This window comes from Panthera uncia, chromosome A2 (assembly GCF_023721935.1).
Source record: "Panthera uncia isolate 11264 chromosome A2, Puncia_PCG_1.0, whole genome shotgun sequence".
Taxonomy (NCBI): domain Eukaryota; kingdom Metazoa; phylum Chordata; class Mammalia; order Carnivora; family Felidae; genus Panthera; species Panthera uncia.
Window position 1 is genome coordinate 8,597,379 of NC_064816.1, and position 16,876 is coordinate 8,614,254.

Genomic DNA, 16,876 nt, shown 5'->3' on the forward strand with positions numbered 1-16,876 from the left:
TGTGACCCGTCTCCCTAGCCCCCCATCCGTCCACTGCTCCCCTCCTCAGGGTGTCTCAGATTCTCAGACTTAGGTTTCAAGAGGCACAATAGTTACATTCTCCGGCTCTGATTGCCGCAGGCCAGGCCTCTGGCTCCCCTTGAGATTGGGTTTCCAGTGCCCTGGATGCTCCGGAATCGCAGAAGAGGGGGAGCCAGGGAGGGGGAGGGGAGTGTCACACTGGGGAGGGCCAGGATCAGCTCCTGAATTGCATCGGCCCTTCAGAGGACCCCCAGAACAGTGCACGCTCCCGCCTGCTTCCCGAACCCCAGACCTGGAGAAAGCCCGGGGAGGGGCAAGCAAACTGCAAACTCCGGGGTTTGTCCTCGCTAGCCCCCAAAGGTCAGAGGTCCGGCCGAGCTAGAGGTGGCTTCCTGTCTGGCCCAGTGCTTAGCACTGAACATGCTGTGCCCGGTGGGACCACGGCTCTGCGTGCATCGTCTGCTCCTACCCCTTCGGGGCAGCAGGAAATCGCTGGCTGCGTGTCCAAGCGCGTGCGCGTTTGACTGCGCTTGCCTCAGTATACGCACGTTGTGGGTGTGGTTGAGCTGGGTCTTTCCGCCCCTCTTGGCCACCTAAGAACTCACTCTGTCAGTGATGTGCGTGGAGGCAGCCGGCCAGCAAGTTGCATGTGGCCCCTTTCGCGGAGAGAGTTTGTTTCGGGTGGGAGCTGAGGCAGAGCGTTCCCTGCAGCGAGCAGGAATTCGTCCTTCACCTAGCGGGAGCCGTAAATATCTCCCCGTCTGTGAGTGGAAATATCTATACGTATATATATAACATGCTGTCAACTGGGGTTCGGATGCAACACTGGGCTCTTCCTGGCTGCTGGAGCTTCCCCTCCAGAGCTCCAGTGAAGTGTCCCTTTTGGATACACACACACACACACACACACACACACACACACACAGAACCGGCAAGGTCAGGAGAGGAAAGAGAGCGGGAGAGAGGGAAAATGAAGGAGAAGGAAGGACAGAGAGGAGGTCGGAGCCAAGGCAGAGAAAAAGGAGATCAGAAATGGGATTCCAAAAGGAAAGGTGAAGAGCTCCATAAAGAAAGTAGTGGGGCTTCAAGGGCTGAGAAGGGCTGGTGGAGGGTTGAGAGAGGCCGTGCTGGAGGGGGAGCTTCGTGGCTGTTCCAGGGGATGTGAAGGGACCTAAGGAAGAGAGGGGTCCACACTGCCTGCCAACTGTTGGCCGAGCTTGGCCCAGGTCCGGGTATTTGCAGGAGGCCACAAGCCATTGATGCAGGGGGGTGACCGATGACAGGTGTGCAGACGAATGGGGAGTAGCCCCAGACCCAGGAGCCATGCTGAGACAAGAGTCCAGATCTGTCACCTGCCTCTGCATAATCCTCCCTTCTGGAAGCCTCCACAGCGGCCAGAGCCCTAAGGCACTACTGGCAGGTGGCCTCTCCCTCAAAGGTGTGGATCACATGAGAAGCCCAGGTCCCAAGCAGAGGGCAGTCAGCAGAGCATGCTCCTGTGGGTGACATGAGCTGGCGTGACCCTCGGCAGCATGAAGAATAAGCTGTGGGCTCTGAGATTCTCTCCGCCCCCAAACCTGGCCCCGGGCTCAGGGACCCTGATGCCTGCCTGCCCAGGGCGTGCATCCCAGGGCATCAGACACAGTGGCTGGACTGTTCCTAGGAGGCTATATTTGATAGGCCTCATGTGAGAAAGCTTCAAACCAGGGAAGGTGCTCTTTGGTCCCAGCGCCAGGAAAGAGGGGAAGGTTGAGCTGTGTCAAGGCCAAGAGCGGGTAGTGGTGCCCCCCCCCCCCCCCGGCTGCTGCGTCCCCTCTCCGGTCTCTAGGATGTGAAGGCAGCAGTTGTCTCTGAAGAGAGGGGTAGGCAGCGGGGTGAGGGTTGCTTTGCTGACCTTGGTCAGGGTGGCCCTGAACTGGGGGTGTTCAGGTCCCCTGAACTGGGGACCTAGGGTCCCCACTGCTCTGGCAGCCAGGCTGGGGAGAGCCGAGGCCACAGAGGCTTCTAGGGGATGTGGCCCGGGAAGCCCGGGGAACCAGAGTAACAGCCTCTGGGGGCGGGGGGGGGGGGGGGGGCCGGGGGGTTGGGGGGGGGGAGGATAAAAGATGGAGCTGGGCACCTGTCTGCCTTGTGCTAGCCAACACTGTCCCTGCCCCTCCACTGGCCCACAGGCCACCAGCTGGCCCATTATCCCTGGCGAGAAAGCAGACACTGGAGGGGGGCTCCCATGCAAACCCGCCCGGCAGGGACTGCCAGGGGAGAGCCACCCTGTTCTGGGTCGGGGGCGAGGGGAGAAGGGGGGGGGCAGCGGAGACAGGAGCCCCCGCCGCGCAGCAGTCAGGTCTCCTCCTGTGCTGTTGGCAGGGGGCAGTGCGTGGGGCCTGTGAACAGGAGATAAAGAGTTCAGGCAGAGGGTTTTTTCTCACTAACCGTGGATTTGTATGTTTGTTCAGCTGGTGGCTCTGATAAGCCCCATTCTGCCAGATAAAAGCTGAGCAGCCATGAGGCGGGGCGTGGGGAGGGGTGTCATAAAGGGACCTTCCTCCTGTCTGTCCTGAGGCCTGGGGTTATCCCCTCCCCCAGGGAGCCCAACAGGGAAGGGAGTCACGATGCTGGGTTGGCGTGCTCCCCGGTGGGCTAGGCTGATCCCAGAGGGTTGTCTAGAGCAAGCCCCGACCTCCAGGCGCGGCTCCCCAAAGAGCCCACAAAGGCCGGCCCAGCTGGCTCCCACTCCTGGGGCGGGAGGTGGGGGGGTTCTCCTTACCCTCCCTAGAAGCCTGTCCACCAGGGCCCGGTGGCCGGTTTGGGCCCCACGGCTGCTGTATGGGTTCCTGCCAGTCCCCTGCCCCCGTCCGTCCAGGGCGCACCCCTAAGCCCACTGGGTGGACGAGGGCCTGCCCCCCTCGTGTCCCTACTGTCCTGCCAGGGCAGGGGTCCTAGTTGAGCCCCCGGGCCCGGGGATGGCCCATGGGGGCTTCGGCTGCCTTTGAGTAGCACGTGGTGTCCCCAGGGCCCCTGCCTCAACCCTCCCTTCTCCTTCTGCTGGGTGCTGGCCCCGAGGGTGAAGGGGGTGCCGCTGGAGCAGGACGGTGGGGCCCTGGCTGAAGCTGCCCCTGCTGCAGGGCTGCCTCCTGAGCCTCCGAGCCTGGGTCCAGATTTCCAGTGTTTCTGCCTTTTGTCCTGGAGCCGAGCTGAGCATGCCGGGGGCCGGCGGGGGTGGCATTGTGGGGACGCTGGCTGGGCCGCCAGCCGTAAGATGGCTGCCAAGGGCTAAAATGGCTGCCAGCAGCGCCTGGAGGCGCGTGGCAGCGGGCCTCGCCCGCGCTGGATCCTCGCTCCCGCTTGCTCCTTTACATCAAGCTAATAGTAATAACAGCAATAACGTTTCGGGGCAGTGTCCTGGTTCAGAAGGATTTCCTGCCTATCGCGCTCTCCTGGAGCCCCATTTGTCTCTGCCTTAGTCGCTGGCCCATCTCCATCTCTTTGTCGGGTTCTCTCTAGCCTTTCTGTCCTTGGGCTGGGTGTGCGCATGCGCGCAGCTTTCTGTCTCCACGTGGCCATTTTCAGGGGGCCCGGGACCGCACCCGTGGGGGGACTCCCCTGTCTCCCGCAGCTCCACCGACCCGGCCCCGGAAGGCCGGTGGGGAACGAGTTGGTCCCAGGATGGGTGGGGTCGGTAGCGGGCACCCCAGGGCAGCAGAGTATGTGCCCCTCAGTGGGCTCCACATGCTGGTCCCCTGGCTGTGCCCTTCCTGAGTTTTGAATGGAGGAGAGAGGAAGCAGGCTCAGGGTCCAGGGAGGGCCTAGCGTGGGGTGTCCACGACTTTAGCCCCTCAGCTGCTCCTTCCTGGACAAGCTGGGGGTGGAATCAGACCTAGGTAGCCGGGAAGAGGCCAAGGTGAGAGAAGGACGAAATTCATACCCACAAGGCACCGTGGCACAGAGAGGTTGCCCTCCTGGGAGCGTGGGGGGAGGTCCTGTGGATTCTCTCCAGAGCGGAGAGAACCACGGGCAAAGAGGCGGCCTGGGATAGGATTCGCCACCCCTCCGCACACCACAGGGGTGAGCACAAAGGGAACCGTGGAAGGCTGCACCCCAAACTGGAGGGGGGTGGGGCGAAGGACCGCCATTAGCACTTCCCTTGTGAACCTCTCTGGGTGTTTGATTTGTGACAAGGTTTACTGTTCTTTTTTGGAATTAGAGAAAAAGAAAATTGAACAGGTAAAGAATCCGGGGGAGTGGGGCCTAAACCTGTCCTATAGGCAGCCTGTCCTTTCCCACTGGTCACCTTGAGGCAGGTGGCCGAGAACTTGGCCTGAGCCAAGGCTGGGCCTGCGCTCCCATAGGGATGCTGTTCTTACCAGCCCCTGTGGCCATCACTCTCTATCCCTCCCGAGTGGCCGCAGGGCCCCCTGCTGCAATCTCTTGGGCCCACACCTTGCCCTTTGGGAATTTCCTTGCTGGTCACTCCCCAGTGTGAACAGCTTGGCTGTGAGGCCAGCGAGGGGTGGACTCTCCGGCCAGCAGGCTGACCTCGGGGCGGTGGTTGAGACCCAGGAGGCAGGGCCAGAGCTGGGCAAAGCCCCGGCCAATACCAGGGCACGGTTTTCTGATGCCACCCCCACGCCTGCCTTCCTCCTGCCCCACAACCTGCCCTGGCCCCCCTCTGCCACCCTCTCGCCAGCTGTCGTGCCTGGGCAGGCATTCTGGAGGTCCCCATTGTGCCCCTGGCACACAAAGCTTTGAGGACCTGGGGGGGGGGGGGGGGGGGGGGGGGGGGGGGGGCTTTCCCAAGCTCAGCAAAATATTCACACACACACTCCACCCTGCCCCAGCCCTCTGTGAGCTCCCACCGCACAATGGGCCCTTGTCTCGGGGCTCCCTCTGAGCAGCTGTGGCACCGGGGCATGAGACAGCCCAGACAGGCTGGCACAGAGCGGGCGACAGCGTTAGGGCAAGCCTCCCCCCTCTGTGTTGCCAGGCACCGCCTGTAAGCATAAAGGTGAGGTGGGGGTGGTTCAGGCTGACAGGAATGGCTGTAATTAATGAAGTGAGAGAAGGACGGGGCTGCTCCTCTGGGGGCTTGGGCTGAGCGGAGGATGGGGGACCCTGGGGTTCGTCCCAGCTGTGCAGAGAGGCGGTCCCTGGCTTCTTTCACGGGCACCCTCCTTGCCCTGGTTCTCAGCCACTGCTGCCCACTTGAGGGCGACTTCGCCCCCCGGGGCGCACGGGGCAGTGTGCATGGGGGCAGTTCTGGTTGGCACACTGGGCTACTCGAATCTAGAATGTGGAGGCCAGGGCTCCTGCCAGACACACCCTGCGGTGCCCAGGATGCCCCGCCGCCGAGAATGGTCTGGCTCCACTGTCAGTAGCGTTTTCTTCCTCCTCTCTCCAGGTCTCCCCAGGCTGCTCCCCTCCGAGGAGAGGGTGCTGTGAAGGTGTTTGCAGGGCTGAAGGCGCAGCTCCTTGGCTGGCGTTGGTGGGGCGCTTCGATCCTGACCTCTTCTCCCCTTTGTGTCTCCCGCAGAATCCGGACAATCAGATAGTTCAAACCAGCAAGGAGATGCGGACATCAAACCACTGCCCAACGGTCAGTGCCCCTCCACAACTCCCGCTGGCCCACGCCTGGCCTCTTGGGCCTGCCCTGCCCCCCTCACCCTCCTCTGCCCTCCAACACCCTGGCCAGCCTGGCCTCCTGTCTGCCCCCATTTCTTCCCCTCGACTCAGCTGTTCCTCAGCTGAACTTCAGCTGATGTCCAAGGGGGTGGGGGCTCCCCTGAAGCATGCTCGGTCCCCCGTGTGGACGTGAGGGCCTGAGGGCCAGCCTGTGTCTGGAACACGAGGCTTGGGAGGAAGCGAGTCGCAGCAAGAGTGGGGAGAGCTTTGGGGAGACAGGCAGGTAGCCCCTCCGAGCCTTGCCTGACTCACTCACTTGTCCTTTCCACTCTTCAGGGCACTTAAGTTTCCAGGACTGTTTTGTGACTTCCGGGGTCTGGAATGTGACGGAGCTGGTGAGAGTATCACAGAGTAAGTGAGTTCTTTCTTCCAGCCGTGGCTGAGCTCAGCAGACCGGGGGTGTAAGGAGGGGGGATTCGGACCCCATGTGCTCCCCACCAGCTGGTGGGGTCCTAGTAGGGGGCAGACGGGATTTCCTGGGACCCTCTGCCCATTGGTACTGGGCTAGGTGGAGCAGAGGTGCCCAGAGAGCCCTATCTCTAATCTCCACTGTTTTGGAGGAAAACAAAATCATAACCAAAGGCTCTTCCCCAAAGACCCCTCCCCCCGCCCCCAGCCAGGAGGAGGCTTCTGGGGAGCTGCTCGTGACAACAAAACAGGCCCCATTGAGCCTTCCACACCGTCCAAACCTCATCCCCTTCTCGCCTTTTCCCAGCTCCTGTTGCCACAGCATCAGGGCCCAACTTCTCACTGGCGGACCTGGAGAGTCCCAGCTACTACAACATAAACCAGGTGACCCTGGGGCGGCGGTCCATCACCTCCCCTCCTTCCACCAGGTGAGCCCAGGACCCTGGCCCTCCCCTCCGATCCCCAGGCCGTCTGGGGGGCTGCAGGCAGCTATCACCCCTTGTTGAGGGTGTTGACTCCAGAGCAGCCCCGGGCCCAGCGTGCCGCCAGCCCCCTGAGCGTCCTGCTTTGTGCTGTCGCTGGGCATTTGGTGCTGGGGACAGAAACCCCAACGGGGCACAGCTCTGCCTACAAGGCACTCCCCTTGGGGATCTGAGAAGGCCTCTCTCTTGGGCAAGTGACATGAGCCCAGACATACGGGGGCTGGTACAGGCACGGGGTGGGTGCTCCAGGTAGAGTAGCCTCTGTCCCAGGCAAGGGTGGACGTCCGGGTGGGACCCCCAAAGAGGGCTTTGGAGGCCAGCGGAAGGTGTTTAGACGTAAAACCCACTGAAGGGTTTTAGGTTTCAAGCAGGAGATGCTGGCGATTTGTGTTCTAGAAAGTACCCCTAGCTGCAGCACGTGTGGGCGGGGCTGACAGCCAGTTAGAGGCCCTCCCAGCGGGCTGGAGTAGGGGAGGGCCTCAGTTGGGCGGGGGAGTGGCATGAGAGGACGGGACGGAGCTGAGAGGTTTTGGGGAGGTGGGCACATCCGGCCCTTGTCAGGGCCAGTTGTTGGGGGGCAGGAAGGGACCCTGTGCTTTTTTAAAAAGCTTGAACGTTTGGTTCATCGTGAGGTTTTGGGAATTTATTTTTATTTGTTAAAGTATCGCACTATGATGTTATAATGTTTTCGTATTAGTGATATTTTAACATAAGAGAACACAGTATCCTGATGTCTGAATTCCGTAGCACCCCTTGGCATTTTTGTCCCTGGCGAGTGCCTCTCGACTCGCCCTGGCCCTGGGGGCTGATGGGAAATAGAAGGTGGGACCACAGAAGCAGTTGAGGGGGGTTTTGCGGATGAAGGTATCACGGGCTGAGAAGGGGTTCGAGGAGGAGGAGCAGACCTGCGGGGTCCCGAGGGACTCTAGGGCCCGTCTGGTCTCAGGGGAAGGCACGTAGCGAGCACTTGGAAATGCTGCTGTCATCAGGCGCCTGCTCCCCACCCGGCGGGTCACCGGGCGCGAACCGGGGAGCAGTTCCGGTGCCGGTACGTCAATCTTGCCTTGTCCCGCCTGATCCTCTTCCCCAGCACCACCAAGCGCCCCAAGTCCATCGATGACAGCGAGATGGAGAGCCCCGTCGATGATGTCTTCTATCCTGGCACAGGCCGCTCCCCAGCAGCTGGCAGCAGCCAGTCCAGTGGGTGGCCCAACGATGTGGATGCAGGTATGGGTGCTGCAGGGCCAACCCGGAGCGGGGCGGTTGGCGCCTCTTTTTCCCTCTCGGTGTACCTGGCGAGCCTCCCTCCGCTTCCCCTGCCATGGGAGGCGCTACCTCCTGATCTTCCGGAGGAGGGCAGACCGGGCCAAAGGAGGGAGTGGAGGTGAGGAGCTGGGCTGCGGCTAACTCGGCCGCAGAGCCCACAGGTGTGGTGGAAGGAAGGCAGAGGCCCCAGACTTCGAGCCTCCTCGGTCTCCGTCTCCTGCCGTTTCTCTGGAGGGGTTGCCCTAGCTCCCGCGGTCCTCATGGTTTAAAGCAGTTTCTCAGTCCGGGCACTTGTTGACATTTGGGGCCACGTCATTCTCCGTAGTGGGGCCATCCCATGCACTGCAGGGCACGGAGCAGAGCTCTGGCCTCCAGCCGCCAGCCAGTAGCAACTCCCCCGTCCTCCCCAAAGTATAATGACCAGAAACGTCTGGACATTGCTGAACATCCTCTGGCATAGGGGGAGAGGAGACCAGAATCATCCTGAGTTGAGAACCACTGGTCTGACGGGCCCAGCATCACAGAGAGGAGCAGAGCCTAGGAAAGAATGACCAGAGTCATTTTCCAATCAAGCAGGAAAGGTAGGGAAGGGCAGAGGTCTAAAGGAAGCTAGCTCAGTCCTCCCAATAGCCTCCAACCACCCCTTTCTTGGTGAACCCACCCACCTTCACCTCCAGTCTTGACGGGAGGCATAAGCAGACCCAGAGAGCCCAGATGGAAAGGAGGGAGAGTGTGTGCATGTGTATTCCCGTGTGTGTGTGTGTGTGTGTGTGTGTGCGCATCACATATAAATGTATGAGGAGACTGGCTGCAGGCTATTTCTGCCTGACGCACGGGTGGTACAACCTGTGTGTGTCCTCGAGGTGTGGGTTTCTCGGGGCCAGAGAGTGCGACCCATGTGTGGGCGTTGTACGTGGGGCACGTCTGCTGTGGTCAGGCCTGGGGCTTTGCTCTCGAAGCCGGAAGAGAAGGGTCTGACCCGATGTCCCTTTGCCTGGCGTTTTCCAGAAGTGCATCTACAGAGATGGGCCACGTGGATGGGCAGGGGTAGGAACTGGGGGAAAGCGAGGCAGAAGGGCGGGGAGGCGCTCCTGCTTTCCCGCTGCCCAGACACAGGCTCCCGCTCTCAGCTCCCTGGGAGGAGGGGAGGAGGGTCTGAGGGTACAGGCTGTAACCACTGCGAAGCTCATCCCTGTGGGACAGCTCCCTGGCAGGCCTTTGGGTGCCTCCCCCAGGGTTCCCTCGTGGCAAGCAGGTGCCCGGGCCAACACAGCCCAGATACTTCCCCGGGGGAAGAGAGAAGGGGTTGAAAAGGCCCTGGAGACTCCCCAGCCAGGGCCTCAGTTAAGGGACTGCCCCCTCAAGGACTCAAGTGCCTCGAGAGCCACATCCACAGCTGTTTCCTGGGGTTCAGCCCCCAAGTCCCTCTGCCCAGACCTGGTTCCTGAGGAGATGTCCCCTGGCTCCCGCTCTCTTTTCTCAGCTGTCTGCTCTGGTGCCTGCCGTTTCTGCTCCTTCTAGCTGTCCTGCCGCGCACGGCCCCCAACATCCTCCTGCAGCACCCCTGGCTCCTCGCTTTCCCCTCTTTTCCTCCATGCCCGCCCCCCCCCCCCCCCGCTGTGTTGTTTCCCCGTGCTGCGACAAATCGCCAATTAAGCAGCCCAGCTGCAGGACAGGGAACAGCTGGGGAGGCGCTGTGCGGCCACGGGGACAGCTGTGCACAGCTGGTGGGGGTGCTCCCCACCCCCTCACTGTGCCAGCTATCAGGTGGCACACAGCTGCTGCCAGATAACGCCTCTGCTGGCGGCTGGGAGTTCGCCCTTCCCCCCACCCTTCCTGCAGTGAAGACTGCAGCCCCCTCACCCCCCATTCAAACCGATTCTCTGCCTCAAAGGTGGGAGCTCTGGAGGTCTCCACACCATCTTACCCGCCCCCCCCCCCCCCCCACCCCCACCCCCAGCCCTGGGCACGGCCTCAAGGCTCAGCCCAGGACTGGAGACAGACTCCCCTGGAGGACCTGGCCCAGGGACCCTGCTGTGTCATAGCACCATTTGGACATCGTGCCCCCCCTGGGCTCAGAGATGAACTTGGTTGGCATCATCAGGATCCTACAGGCGGAGCTCTGATGGGGTGTGCTCTGTGCCCCGGTTCCCACTGAATGCCATCCCATCTCAGGCAGCGGGAGCAGAGCAAAGCCTTGGAATGTCCCTCCCTGTGGCTGCCCAGCCTCTGGATCCCCTGGCAGGGGAGTCCTTTCATGTCCAGCTCTGTCCCCAGGGCCCACCCAGGCCCTCCAGCCCCTTCCCCACTCTCTTGTCGGGTGTGGTATCACCCCCTCGGTCCCTCCTGAGGACTGGTGGCTTCTTCCTACCAGAGCCTCCCCCCTTGCAGGGCCCCACAGAGTAGACCCCGGCACGTGCTTCCTTGAGGTCTCCTTCACCCTGAACCTAGCTCGCTAGGGCTCCTCCTGCACACCTTTCTCCCCGCCCCCCCCCCCCCCCCCCCCCCCCACATCCCACCCTTCATTCTGTGCCCTCTGAACTTATCCGCTCGGCAGAGAGCAAGATGGGCCCTCGGGTTTGTCCCCTCCCCAGCACACCCAAGGGCTCTCCTTTTCCTCTCCCTTCAGAAGTAGCTGGCCAGTCGGAGCTGGAATTGGGCAAAGGAGGCAGGAAGGGGTGTGGTGGGGCAGGGGCAGCCGGGAGGGGGCCTGAGAAGAGAAGGAGCTAGCTGCTGGCTTCCCGCCCTCCCTTGCTCTCACCCCAGCCCAGCTAAACCTGCCCTGTGTTGCCGATTCCTCCCCCCAGGCCCGGCTTCTCTAAAGAAGTCAGGAAAGCTGGACTTCTGCAGTGCCCTCTCCTCTCAGGGCAGCTCCCCGCGCATGGCTTTCACTCACCACCCGCTGCCTGTGCTTGCTGGAGTCAGACCAGGTGAGAACTGCGGGCCCCGAGGGGGGGGCAGCGGGGGAGGCGGTGGGCCAGCTGGCCAGGTGAGGGAGCTAGGGCCACCCCGAGTGACAGCCCCAGGCCCTCTGAGTAGGCAGAAGGCACGGGAACGGGCCCTGCGTCCCAGGCGGCACCTCCTCACCTTGTTCCCAAGCTTCTCACACGCGTGTGTGCTTGCGTGTGTGCCTGGGTGTGTGCACACGTGTGTGCTGTGCCGCACGGGCCCGTCCTGAGGCCCTCTGCGACTTGTCGCGTGACTCGCCAGGCCTCGGGCCTGCGCCTGCCCAGTTCTTTCCTCCTGCCAGTGGCGGCTGGGGAAGCACAGACTCCTCCCTCGGTCCCCCTTTTGCCTCTTCTCTCCGGGCCGCTGGCTGAGCCCAGGGTCGGGGTCCGGTGTCCCCGGCACCAGCCCAGGGCGGTGTGGGGGCACAGATTGACAAGAGCACTCGAGGGAAGCCAGGCTCCCTTCTGAGGCCCTCCCTACCCTTTTCCGAAAGCGAAGGGCTGGGCTGGCTCCTGGGTTGTCTTCCAGGGAGAGGAACAGGCCCACTGCTGTGGGGGGCTGTCTCGCTTCAGTCTTGGGAGAGGGGGCTCGGTGGGGGCGGGGGGAACACCTCAGTGTTCCCGAGGGGATGGAATCAGGCAGGGAGTTGTGGGAGCTGAGTCCTCATCCTAGCCACTCCCTCATTTGCCCCCCACCCCCTTGGTCACCTTCTGGCAGAAAGAGGACCCTGCCCCGTGTCCGCCCGCCCGCCCGCCGTCTTGTGGGCCCTTTTGTAGGACGCAGAGAAGAGTGAGGTTTACCCTCCCGGCTTCCTCCTCAGGGCCTCCTGGCTGAGAGCCCAGAGGCAGCCTGCACTGGGGCAGGGTGTGGTGGCCGCAAGGTGGGGGCGGGGACCCCAGGCCCTCTGTACAGGCAGCGGGAGGGCGGCAGGCCCAGCTCGGCTCCGCTTTTATGAACTCCAGAGAGAAGCCAAGTTTCCTCAGCCCCCTAATGAAACCGAGAGCAAGAGCGAGCTGATTGGAAACAGACTGGAGGGGGAGGACTCGGCTCAGGGAAGAGCCGGGGCCTGCGCTGGGGTGGGAGTTGTATGTATGCGTGTGCGAGGACGGTTGGGGCTGAGCGCTCCAGAACGTGGCCTGGGCGCCTCGGCCAGATGCATGGTCATTTGTATGCAGGAGCAATGCAGTGGTATGGGGGAGGGGGGTTTGTCTGTCCAGGGCTCATCCTACACAGGCAAGGGGCCCTGTCTCTACCCAGAGACCAGGAGCTGTTGGCATCCTCTGTCCCTCATCCAGGCTCCCACCTGGGCCCTGGGCCGGGGTGAAGCCAGTGCGGCATTCACCAGGATGCAGGACGTCACGAGGAGCCGAAACCCTAGCCGTCGAGACACATGAAATGTAGTGTCATATTTTTAAAAATTAGAACCAGTGAGAAAAACACGCGACGAACAGATATCAACGTTCTCAACAAAAGACGGGGCTGGCCTTGTACTTGCACGGTCCTGCTTTGTTCGTGTCGCTCTAACTCCAGCCCTGGTTCTAATCAATATTTACGAAGACAGGCAGCTGGCTGACTAGCCCTGGTTTGCCAATTTGACTTTTTTAAAAATATTGCATTGAAATGTTAGTTACCTCATGGGCGCCTGGGTGGCCCGGTCGGTTGAGCCTCCCGACTCGTGATTCCCGCTCAGGTCGTGATCGCAGGGTCGTGGGATCGAGCCCCGCGTCGGGCTCTGCGCTGAGCCTGGGGCCTGCTTAGGATTCTCTCTCTCCCTCTGCACCTCCCTCAGTCGTGCTTGCACAAGCAGGCACGCTCTCTCTCAAGTTAAAAAGGAAACGTTACTTACCTCGGGGCACCTGGCTGGCTCAGTCAGTAGAGCTGCGACTCTCGATCCTGGGGTCATGGGTTCAAGCCCCACATTGGGTGCAGAGATTACGTAAATAAAGAAGACGGAGAACGTTGAAAAAATGTTCCTCACCCCGGTTGCTGAGTTAGTAGGCGCTGCCTTAAGTCTCTCACTCTCCTCGCCCTGGTCCTGGCCCTGCTCCCACCCCAGTCTCCCCTTTCCTCTGGCTCCTCAGTGCTCTCTGTCTGACCAGCGGCCCCCCCCCCCCCCGTCCCCCCCCGTGGCCCCCCACCCGCCTCCTAGGCCCTGATGCCCTTTTCTTCCCGCTCATGTACACGCAGGGAGCCCTCGGGCCACAGCATCAGCGCTGCACTTCCCCTCCACGTCCATCATCCAGCAGTCGAGCCCGTATTTCACGCACCCGACCATCCGCTACCATCACCACCACGGGCAGGACTCGCTGAAGGAGTTTGTGCAGTTTGTGTGCTCGGACGGCTCGGGCCAGGCTACCGGACAGGTGAGTCCCGAGGGCCCCAGGAGCCCCGCCACAGCTCATCTCTGCATCTGTCCGTCTGTCTCGGGGCTCACAGGGAGAGGGTCCAGAAGCCAGGAGCCCTCCTGGGGCTGGAGCAGCAGACAGCCAGTAACGCCAGACGCCTCGATCTCCTGGATCTGGGGGTAGGGGTCTGTGTATGATGCCGGGGTCTGTCGGTCACGGTCTAGAGAAGGGCGGGGCAGTGGCTGGGCCCACCTTGCTCGGGCTCCTTGCCCCGCCCTTGGTCTCTGTTCCCCCGGTAGGAGTGTATCCGTGATCTATCCGACCCGACCCGGGCTCCTTGCCTCCTAACACCCCTCTCAAAACCTCAGGGCTACAGGGATTTGGTAGGTTCTAGACCAACACTTCCCAGCCTTGGCACTGTTAGCATTTGGGGCTGTTCATTCTCTGTTCTGTGGAGCTGTGTCCTCTGTGGCCCCTACCCACTCAATGCCAGCAGCATCACCCCCTCCCAGCCCCGATGACCAGGATGTCTCCAGACTTCAGTGGGCCCCAGGGGCATCATTGTTTCCTGGTGAGAAGGCCTGAGTAGAGGAAAGGCCCCCCACCACGGGAGCTGTTCGGAGTCTCCTGTTGGCAGAACTCTTAACAAGAGTTTTCCAGGCCAGTCACTGTTCTGGAGCAAAGCCCTTGCGCTCCTCAGCCTGGAAGAGACACTGGTTCCCCCATGGAGCTCTGCCGCCCCACTGCCCTTGTCCGTCGGCAAGCCCTAGGGCCCAGTCACTGACCAGCAGAAACAAAGGCCACTCAGCAAAGGGCTTATTCCAGACAGTGCTGGGCCACAGGTGACCCTTCAATGGGACAGTGGTTCTGCCTTAGTCCCTGGGAGACCACTCTGGGTTGGGACACGGGTGGTCTCTAGACCTCTGAGAAGGTTCTAGAGCCCCAGCAGCACACTGCGCTGTGAGAAGGCCCAGTTCCTCTCCCTGCCACTGGTCCAGGCTGGAAACCTGCTGTGAGAGGTCAGGTGGGGTGGGGTAGGGGGGGGGATGCTCAAAGGGCCGTGGTGGGGAAAGGCGTTCGGAAGCCCGTGCCAGAGGCAGCCCGGGGAGAGCCGTGGGCGGCTCTTGGCGACTCAGCCCGGTACTGCCTCAGGGCGCCCTGTGCAGAGTGGGCATTTTCTAAGTGCTGGTGTATTGATTTGGGGCAGGGCTACGGCTCGGCCTCCTCGCTCTCGCTGTCCAGAACGGAAGCCAGTCCTCTTCCGTCTCCTGTTCTCCCTCCTTCTGCTTTCCTTGTTCCCTTTTCCCCTTTTCCCTGTGAGGTCTTCTCTTGCTGGCTCTGTAGCTCCTTAGCACATTCGGAGCCTTACCCACCTCTCTGGACAAGCTCTGTCCACTTTCAGGGGCATGGAGGGAGAAGTGGCCATGACCCCCGACAGCTACGACACCTCCTTCAGAGATGCCAGCCGAGTCTGCGGGAGCCGCCAGCCTCTGTCCCAGTGTCCAAGAGGCCTGGGGTCTGGATTATGGATCAGAGAGGCCAGAAGCTCGCCTCGCCTGCCTTCTCACCCACAGAGGCAGCTGGGGTTTGGAGTCAAAATGAGACTGACCCGAAGGACCATTTTAGCCCGGAGAGTCAAGCCTAAACCCACAGGACCTTCAAGAATATGGGTCAGTCCATCTTTAAGCATCCTGATGCTGGCTGGGTCCCGAGCCTCTCCCTTGACTTGACCATTCAAGATTAAGGGCTCACTGGGTCCAGAAGTTTTCTTCTCAAGGCAGATGCTTGCTCCGTGGATAAAACACTGCAGACAGGAGGGCCAACAGTCACCCTGGTTAAACAGAGAGGCTAGCCCGGCTGGGGAGTCTCTCTGGGTTTCCTCCTGTGGCCCGTTGTGCCAAGAGCGGGGGGGGGGGGGGGGGGCGGTAGGGAGGAGGGTTGTCTTCAGTGAGCCTGCTCCATGGGGCTCAGCTTCCGAGAGGAGGCTAGAGACGTCACCAGGCCATGGAGGAGGACAGAGCCGGAGGCCCCAGACTCTGCAGCTGACCTGGTGACAGGGAGTGGCAGTGGCAGGCTGCACTTGTTCCGTGGCTACCTCCAGAGTCCCCTCCAGGGCCCACTAACACACAGCTGCCTGGGCCTCGCCCGATCCTGATTCAGCAGGTCCAGGGCGGGGCCGAGAATCCGCACTTCTCCCCCAGTTGCCCAGTGATGCTGCTTCTGGTCGGGTGACCCCACTTTGAGACTCACTGATCGAAAGCCTGAAGGAGTAAGTTCCTCACCTCTTTGAGAACCGGGAGTCACAGACCATCTTTGCAGAAAAATACACGCACCCAGAAATGTTAACCGTTTGCAGAAGGGTTCCAGGCACCCCTGTGTTCATCCTCAGACCACAGCGCGAGCCCCTAATTGAGAAGCGCCGAATCACTGACGGCCAAGGCCAAGTGGCGACACCGCTCGGAGGAGACGCAGAGGGCAGGAGGAGAATGCCTGGTTCGCTGTATTTTCTGGCAGAGAAGAGACGACGAAGCAAACGCGATGGAGAGGTCACAGGGCCTGATGGGATGGCGTGAGTCTGGGAGGCGGGAAGACTGGTCGTAGCTCGGCCTCATCCAGCAGCGCCCGAGCAGCCAGGCCTGCGTCTTCACCTGTCAGAGGAGAATGAAGAGCTATCCCAGCCTCCAGGTTCCTTCTAGCTTTTAACTCCTGAGGTTTTCAGGCACCACAAAATCACAAGACCTTGAGATTTTAAAACCTCAACTTGTACCCCAATCAGAGCTGAGACATCCTAGCCTGCTTGGAAGTAGCTTCCAGAAACTAAATGTCGTACATCAGCGGTTTTCAACGTCCGGCCATATGGGGCTGGGATTGGCTTTATCGAGTGCAATTAACGGTTTAGATCCTCCTGAGGGGAGACAGGGTCTGAGGACTAGGAGGCGGCACGGGCCACCCTATGGGAGCAAGGGCTGCCTGGAAGGCCACGTGTCCCAGCTCCTTGGGGGCCCAAGCTCAGGATGGCCTGGCCTGAAGGAGTGAGGCTGTGATCTGTTGGGATTGTCTGTTTCCTGCCCTGATGGAGGATAGGCACAAGATAGGCTGTAGAAATGGGGAAAGGCAGGTGCCGTGTGCATTTCAGCCTCACCCCTGTAGGGCTGGAGACCCCTGCCCTCCGGCCTGTGCTTTTGCCTGTTTCTGAAATGACACCTGGCACAAAGGGTCTCCAGCCCAGGACACAAACAGGGACCAGCAGCCCCGGCTTGCTTTGGTCAGGGGCCTCTGAGCACGCAGGAAAGATGAAGTCAAGGGAACCATATGGAGGGATGGTGTTAGACCTTGGTGTCGGTCATCAGAGGTGAAGGGTAGTGGGTAGAACAGCCAGAGTTCAGAAGGGTATGGCCTGCACGAGTCAGCCATGGGGCTCGATGGTTTAAAGTGCGGCCGGATGGACGAGTGGATTCAACTCAGTCCGTGGGACTTGACAGGTGCCGCATGGGCCAGAGGTGGTAGTCCGCAGGCTTGTTGGGGAGCCTGGGAGGCAGCCTACTTGAAAGGCTCCAGTGGAGGTCAAGAGCATCTTAGAAAACAGGGGCAGGGTGGCTCAGTCGGTTAAGCGGCCGACTTCAGCTCAGTTCACGATCTCGCGGTCCGTGAGTTCGAGCCCCGCGTCGGGCTCTGGGCTGATGGCTCAGAGCCTGGAGCCTGCTTCCGATTCTGTGTCTCCCTCTCTCT

The 16,876-nt window shown here is 61.4% G+C and overlaps 1 protein-coding gene and 1 long non-coding RNA gene across 6 annotated transcripts in view; one reads left to right on the forward strand and one right to left on the reverse strand.

Moving 5' to 3' along the window:
- Positions 1–16,876, forward strand: part of NFIX (nuclear factor I X) — a 76,769-nt gene that overhangs the window by 50,447 nt on the left and 9,446 nt on the right. For 3 of the 5 annotated variants that reach the window (XM_049639957.1, XM_049639953.1, XM_049639955.1), the window contains 6 exons: positions 5,549–5,611; positions 5,974–6,048; positions 6,413–6,533; positions 7,678–7,814; positions 10,661–10,783; positions 12,990–13,165. In XM_049639957.1, coding sequence (XP_049495914.1) covers positions 5,549–5,611; positions 5,974–6,048; positions 6,413–6,533; positions 7,678–7,814; positions 10,661–10,783; positions 12,990–13,165 — 695 coding nt within the window. The remainder of the gene's footprint in view (positions 1–5,548; positions 5,612–5,973; positions 6,049–6,412; positions 6,534–7,677; positions 7,815–10,660; positions 10,784–12,989; positions 13,166–16,876) is intronic. The other 2 variants (XM_049639954.1, XM_049639956.1) reach the window with 1 other exon arrangement.
- LOC125929065 (uncharacterized) lies at positions 7,809–12,929 on the reverse strand. The gene is made up of 3 exons (XR_007459797.1): positions 12,649–12,929; positions 8,700–8,869; positions 7,809–8,390 (listed from the first exon to the last, which is right to left on the reverse strand). It is a non-coding gene; the product is annotated as an uncharacterized LOC125929065 (long non-coding RNA).